Source organism: Ceratotherium simum, chromosome 36, assembly GCF_057802395.1.
Source record: "Ceratotherium simum simum isolate JZ-2026a chromosome 36, ASM5780239v1, whole genome shotgun sequence".
Taxonomy (NCBI): domain Eukaryota; kingdom Metazoa; phylum Chordata; class Mammalia; order Perissodactyla; family Rhinocerotidae; genus Ceratotherium; species Ceratotherium simum.
This window is the reverse complement of record NC_141935.1, coordinates 20,914,665-20,928,919: the sequence shown is the minus strand read 5'-3', so window position 1 is coordinate 20,928,919 and position 14,255 is coordinate 20,914,665. Positions and strand designations below refer to the sequence as shown.

At 43.3% G+C, this 14,255-nt stretch overlaps 1 protein-coding gene across 8 annotated transcripts in view; it reads right to left on the bottom strand.

The window, feature by feature from the left end:
- MIA3 (MIA SH3 domain ER export factor 3) overlaps positions 1 to 13,972 on the bottom strand; it is a 55,181-nt gene extending 41,209 nt beyond the window's left edge. For 7 of the 8 annotated variants that reach the window (XM_087424377.1, XM_087424380.1, XM_087424378.1 and 4 more), the window contains exons 1-5: positions 13,824 to 13,972; positions 10,739 to 10,872; positions 7,453 to 7,539; positions 2,148 to 4,962; positions 518 to 679 (exon numbers count right to left, since the gene is read on the bottom strand). In XM_087424377.1, the coding sequence (XP_087280503.1) occupies positions 518 to 679; positions 2,148 to 4,962; positions 7,453 to 7,539; positions 10,739 to 10,872; positions 13,824 to 13,956 (3,331 nt within the window). In that variant the 5' untranslated portion in view covers positions 13,957 to 13,972. Of the gene's footprint in view, positions 1 to 517; positions 680 to 2,147; positions 4,963 to 7,452; positions 7,540 to 10,738; positions 10,873 to 11,739; positions 11,831 to 13,823 lie in introns of all 8 variants that reach the window. The other variant, XM_087424383.1, reaches the window with a different exon arrangement.
- Positions 13,973 to 14,255: the final 283 nt, after the last annotated feature.

The following is a 14,255-nucleotide window of genomic DNA, read 5'->3' as shown; positions in this document are numbered from 1 at the left end:
TTACCTTGTCCAGGTAGCAAATTAACAAAAGAACTGAGTCACATTGTATTCTACTGGGGAGGGGGGAGTAATATGGGGGGAAACAGAATTTGCCAGTTTTAGAGCAGTGGTTCTCCAACCTTAACTTTCAACAGATCAGAATTTCCTGGAGGGCTTGTTAAACAGATTGCTGGTCTCCACCCCCAGAGTTTCTGATGCTTGTTGGTCTGGTTGAAAACTACTGTTTTGGAGCATACGGCTTTTAAAGAATAATATTTTAGATTAAGATTATTTGCATAAGCTAATGACAGCCAATCACTGGTTTGTAGTAGTTACAGTCTCTGGCCTGTTGCCTATTACTGATCTCCATCTGTCTTTACTCCTTCTTTTCTCTCACTTAGTTCTGAGATGTCATATTTTTTAAACTTGTTCATATCTGTATTATTCTCCCCTCTATTTCCTATCTTTAACAACAAATCTCTAGAAGGTCTTCTTTATGATAAGCCTCTACTTTGTAGAGAAAATTAGCAAGCTTTACCTGGATCTATGTCCTTCTCAGTATTCAGCTTCTGTGACACTTCTGAGGTACCCACGTCACTAGTCACGTGTTGATCCAAATGACTGGGCTCTTCAGGAATCTGCATTGTAAGGTCTTCTGTGTTCTCTTGTGGGAAATTATCTTCAAGTGGTGGTGGTATCTCTACAGGAAAGAAGAATGCATTGGGCTGGCAAAGCTTGACGACACTCCCCATTCAGCTACTCCACTGAGCAACACCCCCTCATCATATAAGTCCAGGGCCCCTCACCACTGCCCATGGGTGCTGGCAGCCCAGGGAACACAAATGGGCAGGGAAATAAGGATTTAGATTCCTTTTATCTCACTTCACACATGGCTAATCTACATAATAAAACTTACAGAAAAATACTTACTCTAAAGTATTTCGTAAATAAATATATTTATGGTAGGGACTTCAATAACCTAACTTCCCTTGGCAAACCAACATAACGCCCACACAGATAAATGTGCAAGAGAGAATTCCACCCAAGAGCAGAAAAAGAAAGCATCTATTCTACACAGACATGCCATGAACTCTTTCTTGTACAAGCATGCTGGTCTCACAGCTAGTAGAGAAGGGCATGACATACAAAAGCACCTTGCTGAAGTGCCTGTCAAATATTTTCAAACTACCTCGAAGAGTCAAAAAGTGTCAACCCATTTCCGTCCCTAAGAGGCGCAGGGCATAGCCCAGTGAGGCCCACAGCAGACAAATTTCTCTTAAACCACACAGTTTACCCTGAAAATTCATTTGAGTTTTGTGTTCTAATCCAAAATCTATCTGCTTTGATTAATGCAAAAAATATTCCCTTCCCCAAATTCTCAGGAAAACTGGGCACTCTTGGAAGAAACATTTATTCTGTGGCTGTATGTCCCCCTGGTACTCTACCATCAGTCCAAATACCTGTTTGAAAAGCATGAGGACAGAGAAAAGAGCACGCAAGGAGGAATCAGCTCGCGTTAGGACACTGGCTTGGGCTCAATTCAATCCTTATTGACTGAATGGCTTCTATGTGTCACTTGCTGTGTGAGAAGGCTCTGCATCCTGGTTCGATCCTTCATTAATCTGAATGCAAGAACCCTAGGGCCCAGCAGAACTTAACTGACCTAAGTGACTGCCCCAAAGAGGCAGAAAAGAACACGACATCCACAAAAGACGAAAGCTGGGGGGCATGAAGAAACTCCGCTAAGGCATCAATTTAAAAGTTGTGCCAGTCAATCCGTGGTCAGACAGCAGTTATTTTATGATTAAGAAATGGTTTTCACATAAGCCCTTTCATAATTTTACATGAATTGTACTTTGTTAACAGGTCTATTATGCACACCATTTTCTTGTTTATATCTGTTTATCTTTTTATAAAGTTTCCTTTTGAAAATGCTACCAGTCTCAACTGTCCTAAGGGGAAAACAGGGTAAGAAATCCTTATCTGTGCTCCAGCCTAAAAGAAAGAAGGCAGGAAGGGAACTGTGGGTGTCATTGTCCTGTCTCTCACCTTTGGGTACACTGTAAACTGCAGACAGAGCTTTATGAAAAGGTGTGAGGGACTTCAGCTAAACCCCCCCAACCTGTTTCTCAAGCCCAACCCTAGAAGGCCATAGACAGGTACTCTACCTTCCATCGGTCCATCCCAGCCTTCCTCTTGATGCTGTGCCACTCCCAGCGGTACAGTCTCCTCCACTGTGGAGTGTGTGTACCTGACAAAATAGATCAGGTCTTGAATATCATCTAGCACTGCAGCCTCTTCAAATATGTTACTTTCCTTCATTCCCAGGTCTCTATTTTCACTCACACGAGTATCGAGCATTTTCTCTGCCTCACTCAGAATGTGTGACTCAGATGCACGAAAAACCTTATCTAGGACTTTTTCCACATTATAGGGCAGGCTCTCCTGCTGGGCTGCCTTCAGCTTTAGTGACATTTCTTGGAACATGGCTTCCAGCTCGTGGACATCGAAGTACTTCTGGAACCGCTGCAAAGACTGCTGTTCTTTGAAGAAGCTGCTTATTATAGGCAAGTCCTTCATCTCGTCACTGTGCCCCGCCTTTGCAGTGGGATGGGGAGGCCAGTGGAACGTGTCATCCTCATGTTCCTCAGAAGCAGGCCCCTGGCTCTCTATGTCCAAGAATTTCTCTAAGTTCTCACGGTGCTCTTTTGAGACTTCTTCTCCCCCAGGCTTTTCTGTGAGCCCTGAGGTGTTCAGGTGTTCCTCAGGGGCGCTGTCTTTAAAATAGTCAGAATCTTTATCCTGAAACTCTTCATCTAACTCTGGAATCTGATTTTTTTCCTTGTCAGGAAAGTCGCTGACTTCAGAAGGCCTCTGTGCTTTCGTATCTGCCAGAGGGCTTTCTTCTTTTTCCACCACCATAACACCAGGTTTCCTGCCTACTGCGTCCACCCCTTTGCCCACAGTTTCACTTTTTCCTTCCATTTCCAAAATACTACTAGTTTCGTCTTCGTTTTCTTCAGATTCTGGATGACTATGAACGACGCTTTCAATAGCTCCTTCAGGAACTTGGGGATGAACGTCTAACTGCCTGTCCTGAATCGTGAGGCCTTCTTCTTTAGTCTGTTTTGCACTGACGGCATTTTCATCCTCCAGTAGTTCTTCAGGAGTGTAATCGTCATCCTCTGCTTCTGGCTCTTCCGTGCTATCATTTTGGCCGGCTGTTTCTACTTCCTGCGTGCCCGGCACTGGCTTGTGATGCACCAAGTCTTCCTCCGAGGGCTCCTCTCTGACCTCTTCCTCAGAGCGCTTTCTCTTCTCATTCACTTGCTTATTAACTGCAGCAGCCACCTCTCTTTCTTGTTGCCAGGAAAGATTTCTTCCCAGAATGGGACCCTCTTCCAGTTCTCCTGGCACACCAATTTCACTTGGAGAGGAGAAGCTAGGTTGGTTTTGAGTTTTAAGACGACTTTTCTCTTTAAATTCCTCACGTGGATGCTCCACTGAAAGTGTATGTGGTTTTGGTCCACTTACTGGAAGGTTCCCATCCTCCTCACTGTCTTTGGATGCATTATGCTGATTACCTCCCGAGAGTGGTGCACGATCCATGGACCCCTGTTCAGTCTTTCCCTCCTTCATTTGATTCCCTGCAGCTTTATATCTTGATTTACTCTCTGAGCCACTTTCCAAAATCTGCCCTCCAGGCTTTTCTTCATGGAGCTTTCCTTTGGAGATATGAACAGCTGCTCCTTTCAGGTCATTTTCTTTGTTATCAAAGGCTGACTTTAATGTGTCTTTACCCTTTTCAGAAGCTGGCAACGAATTGAGGTTACTGCTTTGAGGAGCATCATGCACGGTCATGCCTTCTTGCTCAGCATCCTCTAATCCTGTCTCATCCTGCACCAGCCCCTTCCTGGAATCCTCAACCTTCTTCCTTTTTTCTTTAATGTGAAGTTCTGTGTCCATTTCCAGGTCTCTCTCATTATTTGGTTCAGGGAGTTCTATAATCAAAGAACCATCTTCTGCCTTTACAGGGTCAATATAATCTGTTGCTGATCGTGGTTTGACCCGTTGGCTCTCTGGGACTAATACATCATCACCTTCCTTTTCTTCCTCTGAATTAGAACTCTCTAAATCCATGCCTGTTTGCTCTTCACCCTTTGTGACAAAAGAGAAGATGGTATCCTCCCAGGTTGTTAGTTTATTTTTATCATCGTTTTTGATGCCAGGGGGCTGAGTTACCTTAACCTTATGCTCTTCACCTGAATTCTGCTCTTTGTCTGTTGAGTATTTCTCAGCTCCAGATTTCACTGGAGTCTCTGTGTCTTCTCCACTTGCAAAGGTTAGTAATGGTATCTCATCCAAGTTTTCTTTACTCTCCTCTTCTTCCTTCCCCACTGTGTAATACTCAGCATCCAATTCCTCATCAAAATCATCTTCTAACGAGGTAACAAGTCCGGTCGTCTCATCATCGGATACCAGTGCGTCTGCAGTTGAGCCGAATTTGGTTTTCAAGTCCAGGGTCATTTCTTTTTTCAAAAGTTTATAAGCATCAATCTTCTCCTGTTCGTTTGAGACCTGAGAACTATTGCTGGTTTTGTTGTTTTCACTTTCTGGCACTTTTAATTTATCTTGCAGCATTTCTTCAAAGGATTCAAATGAAGATGGCTCTCCCTGGGCCTCATCTGTTTGACTGTTTACATGCGGGTGGTTTTTCTGCACCTCAGGTCTTTCCTTGAGTTCCTTAGTGTTTTCTGAGAATATACTTTCACTGTCCTCTGAGTTGGATTCTACTGGGTCAGCATCAGGGTCACGTTCCTCAGATACCTCAGGAGGTTTTTCCACATGCTGGGAAGTTTTTTCTATAGCTTTTTCAGAATCTTCAGGTGCAGAATCATACAATTCCAAAAATCCCAAAAGTTCTTCTACATTGTAATTATCAAAATCATCTCTTCCCCCATCAAAACAAACAAAATCCGTCTCCTATAAGGGAAAGAGAAACATCAGTGTGTCACTAACCAAGTATCACAAGAGAAAACTCTTACCCATGCTAATGACAGACAATCTCAAACCCCTGATTTGCTCTAGAGGGACTTTTGTGCCAACCTTGGGCGATGACTGTTCTTGGGTAGTTGGGACAAGGAGGCTGGAACCCACTTTCCCCTGGCTTCCTGCTTCCATGAAGAAGGATCCTACCTGAGTAATACTCCTGGCTACCCTTCATTCTCTCTTCCCCTGGGGGGAACTGATTTATGTGGCTAATGACTTCACTCTGCACCATCCTGTTTTCTGTTTGGGATCCAATGGAAGGAACACACATCCTCTCTCCTCCATGCTGTTGGTTTTATAAGGACATTCCCCTTGGGGAGGCTGCCAGTTGGCTAGCTCTGCCTGTGTCTGGGTAAGTCTGTCTTATTCCAGACTGCAATGTTAGAAAGCCTATTATTTCTGCACACTTGAGCCATGTTCTCCAAACACTTTATCAATAAATAATGGTGACATTTCAGTCTCCATCTGCCTGACTCCTGGGTCTCTCAATTCATTCTGAGCCTAAGTCAGGTATCATTTATTGGGACCCCCAACTTCCAATATCTATGCCTGATGTTCTGGGAATTCACCTCATAATAATTTGTCCAGGAGAAGCTGGAAGACCACCAGCCTTTCTATCATCCTGCCCTCTACAGTGTTCTTCTCTGCTTATCCATTTAGAAAAGGCAGAATTACGTTGCTCTACGGCACTAGGTCTACAGGGATTTTGGACTCATATTTTCCTTGGATTGGGAAAGATAAACCAGCTTAAGAAGTATCTTATCGAAAGACAGGTGCAGAGGAGGTAAAAATTTAAAAGAACAATGAATGGTGTCAAGGGGGTTCTCCACTTAATTATTACCACGAATATAACTTGAAAACAAGACTCAGGAAGGGATATACTCTACTCTAAATCAGGGTTCTGGGTGTCATCAAGATGTGCTTTCAGGACTATCTGTAATCTATATTCTTCCTTTTCTCCACTAATAAACAAATTGACATAAAAGGGTCCACAAACAGAGAGAAGAAAAACCAACAAAGATAATTTTCTTCTCCTAACTAGACTTTCACAATACTCTGGGGAGACCTGACCAATGTAGTAGGGATGAACGATCCCTCTTTTCATCATGTGCATTTCTAAGCCATTTTCTTGAATCAAGGGAAGCATGCATGCAGTGGAAGATGCAAGAAGACAGAATCCCAAATAAGTGAGACCTCTGTGACCAATGAACTGCTGTCTCACACGTATATCCTGGGTGGTCTCTTCACTAGGAGTGACGCCAAGCAGGCAGGAGGGCTAATTTTATGACCCTGGAGATTATCAAGACATTTGAAAAACAGCAACGGCTCTGAGACTTCATCCATTCTGCCAAGCTCATCTAAGAATTACCCTAGGCCAGCAACTTGCACACTCTGCAGCAACTCCAAAGAGCTGCTCAAAGATTTCTGAATGAAGTGGGTATCAATTACTACAATTTTTAAAACTCTGAAAACGATCAGCTGGAATGAGGATCCCAGAACACAATATCCTTGTCATCACCAAGTTACTTCAAGTCAGTGGACTCTGGATAAATGCTTTATAGAATGTACAGTCGGGACCTTGCAAATTTGGGCCTGGACCTCATCTGAAAATCTCGGGTTCCCTTTTCCAAACCTATAACATAACTATAAACCCTTAAATCACTAAAGAGTCAATAATTAGAAATTATTGAAATTAGAAATTAGAAAACTCTTGTAAATTTGCATTTCTGGCCAAGTAAATAATTTAGGGTTTGATTAATTTTACCTGATTTCTACATACTTAAAATGTCTAATAGCTATTCAATGAGTAGTTTTCAAATTCAGACACCTTCTCCTTTAGCTTGTAAAAAGAATTATTAACCTCTCAAACTTAATAAAGAAATACAAAGATATTTAATTCTTAATTTTTTTCTCATATAAAGCAGCAAAGAAAAAATCCTGTACAGTCACGAGTCGCTTAAGAACTGGGATATAGTCTGAGAAACGTGTCGTTAGACGATTTCATGGTTGTGCGAACATCATAGAGTGCACTCACACAAACCTAGATGGTGTAGCCTACTACACACCTAGGTTATATGGTACTATTCTTTTGGGACCACCGTCGTACATGTGGTCCATTGGTGACAAAGACATCCTTATGCTGTGTGTGACTATATAAGAGTACACAGACTTGTATAAGAATACCTGCTTTGATGTATTAGATAACTAACAGATTATGATATAAAATCTACTGTAAATTCTTTTCAAACTTCTCTCTTCTATTTTTAAAGGTAGTTTGATTCTAAATTAAAATCTTCTAAATGTTAACTTGGTTTTTTTCCTGATGAAAATACGTTCAAAGACTTTCAAAAATAGTTCATCGAATATAACTGATGAATTTATAGGCCAATCTATAATTGAGAACAAAAAAAATCTACAACTTACATCTGTTGGAACTTGTAGCTCTTCTTTAGTATATTCATGGACTACCTGGATTAAATCCTTTGGAAAATATCCAAAAATACGCCCAACCTATATGAAAGAATGAGCAAAATAAACAAAATCAATTAAAATTCTGTACAAGCAATATAAATGAGATACTTCTTAGTAGTGAGAGGAAACAGACAGACAGACAGGTAGATGTAACCACAAGAGATAGATAGTTGCTATTATGATTATACAGATTATTATTCCAATAAAAATTAAGTACAGAATACTGTAAAGCCCACTTTTCTAAAACCACTGAAGTTTTCTTTTAACATTTAGCTTAATTCTAAACACTTAATTCTAATAAAGTTAGATTTTTGAAGTAGATAAAAGATTTGCATAAAAAAAGATTATTGTATAATATATGATTAAAACTATGCAAATCAAAGCTGGTTAAAAACAAAATTCCAAATAACCTCTAGCAAGAACTTACCTGCACATTTCAGAGCACTGCTCATAAACCAGCACTTATACATTTTTCTTAAACCAATAAACTACACTCATGAAAATTAGTAAGTAAAATGAATATAAAATTTCTGAAATGTATGACCACTAAAATAAAAGGCAAATGTTTATCGATATTATGGGCTATACTAGCTTTTTCAAAAACTAGATTTTCTGGGGCTGGCCCTGTGGCGTAGTGGTTGAGTTCGGCACACTCCGCTTTGGCGGCCCGCGTTCTAGGGTTCAGATCCCAGGCACATACCACCACCAGCTGTCAGCCATGCTGTGGCAGCGACCCACAAACAAAACAGAGGAAGACTGGCACAGATGTTAGCTCAGGGCTAATTTTCCTCAAGCAAAAAAAGAGGAAGATGGGCAAGAGATGTTAGCTCAGGGTGAATCTTCTTCAGCAAAAAACAAACAAAAACAAAACTACATTTTCAAGTGTTGTAGGAGAAAATAAAATTCATACTAATCTACACATCAAGCTTGTTTCATGCAAAAGAAACCTCTATAGAAAATAATCCCATTTATCTACAGAACTAACAGCTAAGTTATTCTAAGTGTGTTCTCTTGAGAAACATACTGTCTTTTACTAGCTACAGTCTGAAAGGGAGCAAGCAGATCTCTTCCCAATCATTACAGAAAGAGATTGATATGTAAATCAAACACACAAAAAGAAAAAGAAAAAAAGGCTATCTTATCACTAACTCCTAAAATATCCTCATTACAATTGCTCTTGTTATATCTGGCAACTATCTGACAGCCAGTATTAACAGCAGAATACTGCCTTGAAGATGAGATAAGATGGGGCAATTAAAAACGGCCACATTGGCAGTTGAAGTCTGAAACTTTAAGAAACCAAAAAAGAGTGCAGGATACAAACTAAGAAATAGAAACAAGAATCATTTTGATAGCTAAGGAGAGAGAGTTTTTAATTTCGTAAAGTATAAAGTTTAAGAAATGAGAGAGGAGGCTAAGAGAAAATAAACTTTTTTCCTTCTCAGGAAAATTTAAAGAGAGAATCTGGAAAAGTGAAAGAAATCAGAGATATGTGGAGAGAGGAAACACATTTATCTTTGTGTAATCTTTGTCAATTGAGACCACAGTTCATATAAAACTCCATACTTTTTACACTGCGTGGTATCCCATTTCTCATGACCTGACAAAAAAATGTTGCAGAATCATGGGCCCTCATGACTGAAAGTAATCTTTCTATCTAATTTTGCTTCTATATATCATTGCTGCCAAGGAACTGCTGATTTCGATTTGAAAAAAAAAAAAAAAAGAAGTAGAATATTGTTTCAAGAGAACAAATTCTGCATAAGTTACTATCAGGACAAATGTAAATAAGTACCGCTGCCCTGGAAGGAAATATTCAGAAGGAGGATGGGTAAGACAGGGTCCTTCCATTACAGCACTCTTGACTTTATAGGAGCTACGACAGTACACAAAGTAACTAGAATACAAAGCGGTAAAAGGAACGCCACGTGAGCCGTGCATATGAAGTGCTACCTAAACACTTATCTGACAGCAAAGATCCCTTGTGGGTGGGAGCTGAGGGCAGCATTTCCCTAAGAAGGCAGGATGCGAGTAGGGACCCAGAAAGATTGGCAGGCTTTCTAGAGGTGAACATGGTTGTGAGGTGAACATGGTCGTGAGCCGAAGTGTGGAGAAGGGAAAATGCAAATCAAGTTCACTTCTCCAAATGCTCCAACTTCACCATGATATGAAAAATGCAGCCTAGGTACACGGAAAAAACTCCCCAAGAGTAAAGATTAGCAAGAAATCTCACACGGTTGACTTGAAAGAAACATAATAGATCCTTCTTTGTATGGAGTGATGCAAATGGGATTCTGCCTAAATACGAGGGTTGTAGCTGGCCAGGTGGCCTTTCAAGATTCCTGCTTAGGAATCTGGAATGCTAACAAAATGAATCTAGGTGTCCCTATGGAAGCTTCTCAAGCCTTATTTTCTGTTGTCTGTTTGGTGTTTAACTGAGAGAGAAAGTTTTCACAGCTGGGACCGGGTATTTCTCTAAGTTTGGACAACCTTAAGAACATCAAGGACCCACTACTTTCAGTAAATAAACAATCCATACATCATACTTTTTAAAAAGGAAAGGACAATGACTCATAGCCCTCCATCAGGTCACTCCTAGTGAATCTCCTCATTAAAAACATCCAAGCATGAGGCATTCATTGATTTCCATGTCTGATATCAGGGTACCCACAGAACTGCCTGGGAAGAGTGCTGCTGGGGGTACCTCCTGAAAAGCGGGGAAAGGATGACCCAGAAGTCGCAAACACACACATGATTAGGTAACTGTTCCCAGAGCTGCCAGTTTTTCACAAATATTAATAATTTAGAAAAAACAAATACACGTAAAATCACCTTTAACCGTGAATGTCTGAAATGCTATTTTGCACACAGTTTACAGGATTAAGTCTAATGCCCATGAATCCTTCCTACTTGAAGCAATGAAGTTAAGAATTTTCAGGTTTCACCATTTCAACCTTGACTATGTACGGAGCATCCATGGCTGATGAAGCCTAGAACGTGATGCTGAGGAGCAAGAGTCAAAAGCAGTTCAGTTCTGCTTAAGAAACCTCTGCTGTGCGCTTACTCTGTGCCAAACCTGACACCCACTGGGGACACAGAGCCATCTTCTTTTTTCACAATCTAGCAGAGACGACAGGTTAACTCCACCAAACACCCCAAGAAAACAGTTATTTAAATCTACAGTGCTAAATAAGCCCATAAAACATAAGACAATAAAAGAGGTGAACTTTTTACTTACACTTCCAGCCCAAACTTCAGGCGATCCCCCTGCCAGTTTATAGTAGACATATACATGGTCACCTTTTTTAAAATTCACAAAACGACAATCTGGGCCCGTGAAATCTTGTAGAGCCTCACCCCGGTACATTAACACTGTATATAAGAGACAGAAAAAAATAACCAGATATCAGGATTCAACTTGCACAGTCCATGTTGATTTATCAGGAAATCTAAGAATCCACTGTAAACAACCATCAAGTTTCTCCAGTTTCTACTCCCTGGAATCATCACTTTCAATTCATAGGCTCAAAGTATCTAAAATCTTTAGAGCTTTATCATTATAAATCATGACATCCCCAGTAGGCAGACAAGGGGGAGGGAAATTTCCCTGTTTTTCTCTATGTTTAATACTGAGAAACAAAAAACAATGTATCCACCACCACACAAGGCTGGTCCCAAGTGAAAGTCGGTTCCCTCTCTAACCTTCTGGCCCTCAATCTTTGCTGCTTCATAATCATACAAAGCTTCATTTTGTAATTGGGAAATTCAAGCACAGATGCTAACTGGCTGGGCTACATACAGAGATAACAGGGAACTGAGGAGAGCACCTGGGAACCCCCAAGGGGTCAATTAACTTGAACTAACTACTAAAAGGCACTATTTTTAAGTGCCTGTATATGCTACCACAGCAGTAAACACTGTCAATTTCATTTGCGATAAACATTGTCAGCAGTAAACATTGTCAGTTTCATTTGCCGCAAAGTGCCTCCCTCCACTCAGAATCTGGATACGCTAACAGGAAAGGGTATCAGGCTCTATTATGGATCCAAACAGGTTATAAGGTAATATTTTCTCAGGTTACAAGGTAATATTTTCTGAAAGTAAATAATGTTGACTGTACTCAACATTAAGAAGGTTTCAAAACAAAGGAAAATTACACTTATTTATTTAAACAAAATCAAGAGTAGACATCACATGTGGCAAGGACAAGCAAAACTATGAGAATTGTTCAGTAGTTACCTTCAGTCTTAAAATGCAGGATTTAAATCACACTTGATCTAGAAACTGGTAGAAGCAGTATTTTTCTTTTTGTTGGCCAAATACACAGTTTCTGATGTAAGACGAAATGGACAAGCGCAATTAAGTAGCAGAGAAAAAGAAGGATGAAATGGAAATAACACTTCTGGAAGCCCATTAACAATAAATACATGTATCTTTAAAAACGTATTTGAGGGACAAACATACAGATCTGCAGGGAGTTATTCAGATTTGGAAGCTAAAAATCTGATTATTTTAATACATGTCAGCAGCCTAATTCAGATACAATCAGGTGAGAGGCCAGGTTAAAGGTGATGGACAATTTAAAATCTGGGATTCTATCAGCGTCGAAAATGGCAATGTTTCTCTTGTTCCCCCTTAGAAGAGATCATTGAGGATTTATAATAATAAATCAGATGACAACATAATGTACACGTGGAACTGCTATCTGAAAAGCACACAAGGACACCTCACACACACACACCTTACTAAACACTTTATGCCACACAACATAGACCCAAACCCTGCCTCCGCTACTGTTTGCTGTGTTTGGTTACACCTGTTTGGACACAGGCCATTTCCCAAGCTATGTGACAACTAAGGGCCCTTCCAACACCATGTCTCCCCACTGAGTAAGCATCAGCGATGTGATTCTCCAGGTAACTGGTTCTGAGGAACCCAGGTAGGAGAGAGCTTGAAAGCAAAGAATAGCAAACATTTTGTCAGAGCCAACCTGCTTGCTAATAACCTGGGTTTGCCCCGAGAAAACTGAAGGAAAAAATCGTGGAAGTTGCCCCGTTTTTGTAGTGTTTATTTACATCAGCCCTAAGGTTACCTCTAGGAATAGCTTATCACAAAGCAAAGACTGCCTCCTTTCTTTTCTTTAGCGGTGTGGCAGTGATACGAACTCTTCAAATTATGAAATGTGTTTGTGAATAACACCAATTTGAATATAAATAGCTAAACCGTACGGTTACGGCCTTTTCAGAAGGGACGTTTTCCTATGTGTATGAATTACAATATATGAACAACCGTTTCCGAAGCGATTATCAGTAAGTTACAAGGTTATCTGAGACTGGCCGGGAGGCCCTAAGAATTATCCTGGTCCAGCAAACACACAGCAAGAGATGCCAACAACACAAGTAACTAAGGCTAAAGCTGGCTGGGTTTATAGAACCCTTGGAATATTTATTATTACTACTTAATAATCCTTTTCATCTGAGTCTGGAGAGCTCTGCCCTCCTCACCGCCTACAGCCCACCCCCTCACCCCCAATCCCCGATTGGGGGACAATTCCGCTTCCTGCGCAAAGACGAGGAGGCTGCGGGTCCCAGGTGGCCGATGCAGATCCCCGGCCTCTTTCGAGAACGAAAGATTCTGGCCTTCCTGGTGCCCTCCCTGCCTGGCTGTCTGCAAGACTTCCAAGCACAGAAATGACAGGATTGAGGCAGAGCCGGGGCGGAGACCTTGGAATACACTGCATGCCTGGACTCTGGGCTCGTCCCAAACCTAAACTCCAATCCCTGTTCGAAAGGCGGTCCGAGCCCCAAATCCGAGTCAAGCGGAAGGGCGAAGGGGCAGCGCCAGTGCGCCCTTCCCGAGCCCCACCATCAACCTGCCGGGAATACGCCCACCGAGCCCTTGGCGCATCTGCCCCCGGACTGCACCCACCGGGGTCCCCGCAGCGGGGGCAGGAAAGCGCTCGGATGCAGCGTGGGGAGCCCAGGGCGCGTGGCGCGCAACCCCATCTCCTCTCGGGGCCAGGGCGGGCCAGGGATGGGGACGCTGTGAGCTGCCCCTGGGGAACCGCGGGCCACCTCCGACCCCCAAGCCCCCGCCTCAACCAGCAAAGGAGAAATAAAATGTTGGCAACAAGTGGGAGCGCAGCCCCCCACGCCCAGGGCCGGCTGGCCCGGGCGCCGGCAGAGCCGGAGGGGACAAGCGCAGGGCCCGGGGCTCGCCCACCCCGGCGCTCCGCCCGCCCGGCCTGCGACCCCCGGGCCGGCATGCGGGGCCGCCGAGCGGCCGCCCCCGCGCAGCCCCGCCGCCGCCCTCCGGCCACTCACTGCTGCATTCGTCGTCCGCGCAGAGTTTGTGCTCCGAGAAGCGCCGGCCCGCGTCCAGGTCCGGCTGGCCCGGCACCCGCCAGGGCGGCCCGAGCAGCAGCAGCCACAAGAGCAGCCCCGGCGCCGCAGCCATGTTGTGGTCACCGGGGGGAGCCGGTGACGCGGAGGAGGCGGCCGGGGCGCGCGGCGGGCGGGGCCGCGGGCGGAGCGCGAGGGGCGGGGCGGCGCCGGGGACGGTTTGGGTAGTTCCCGACCGACACGTCAGCAGCGGCTCTCGGAGCGGGTGCAGGGGATGCGGGGGAAGGAGGGCGTCCTGGACCTCCTTCCCGAGGCCATCTCCTCCGATCGCTGCCTTGGCAACCGGGACTCCGTATCACCCCCCTCCCCCAGTCGCCAGCCTCTGCCCCCATCTCTTCGCCTTCGACCCTCCGC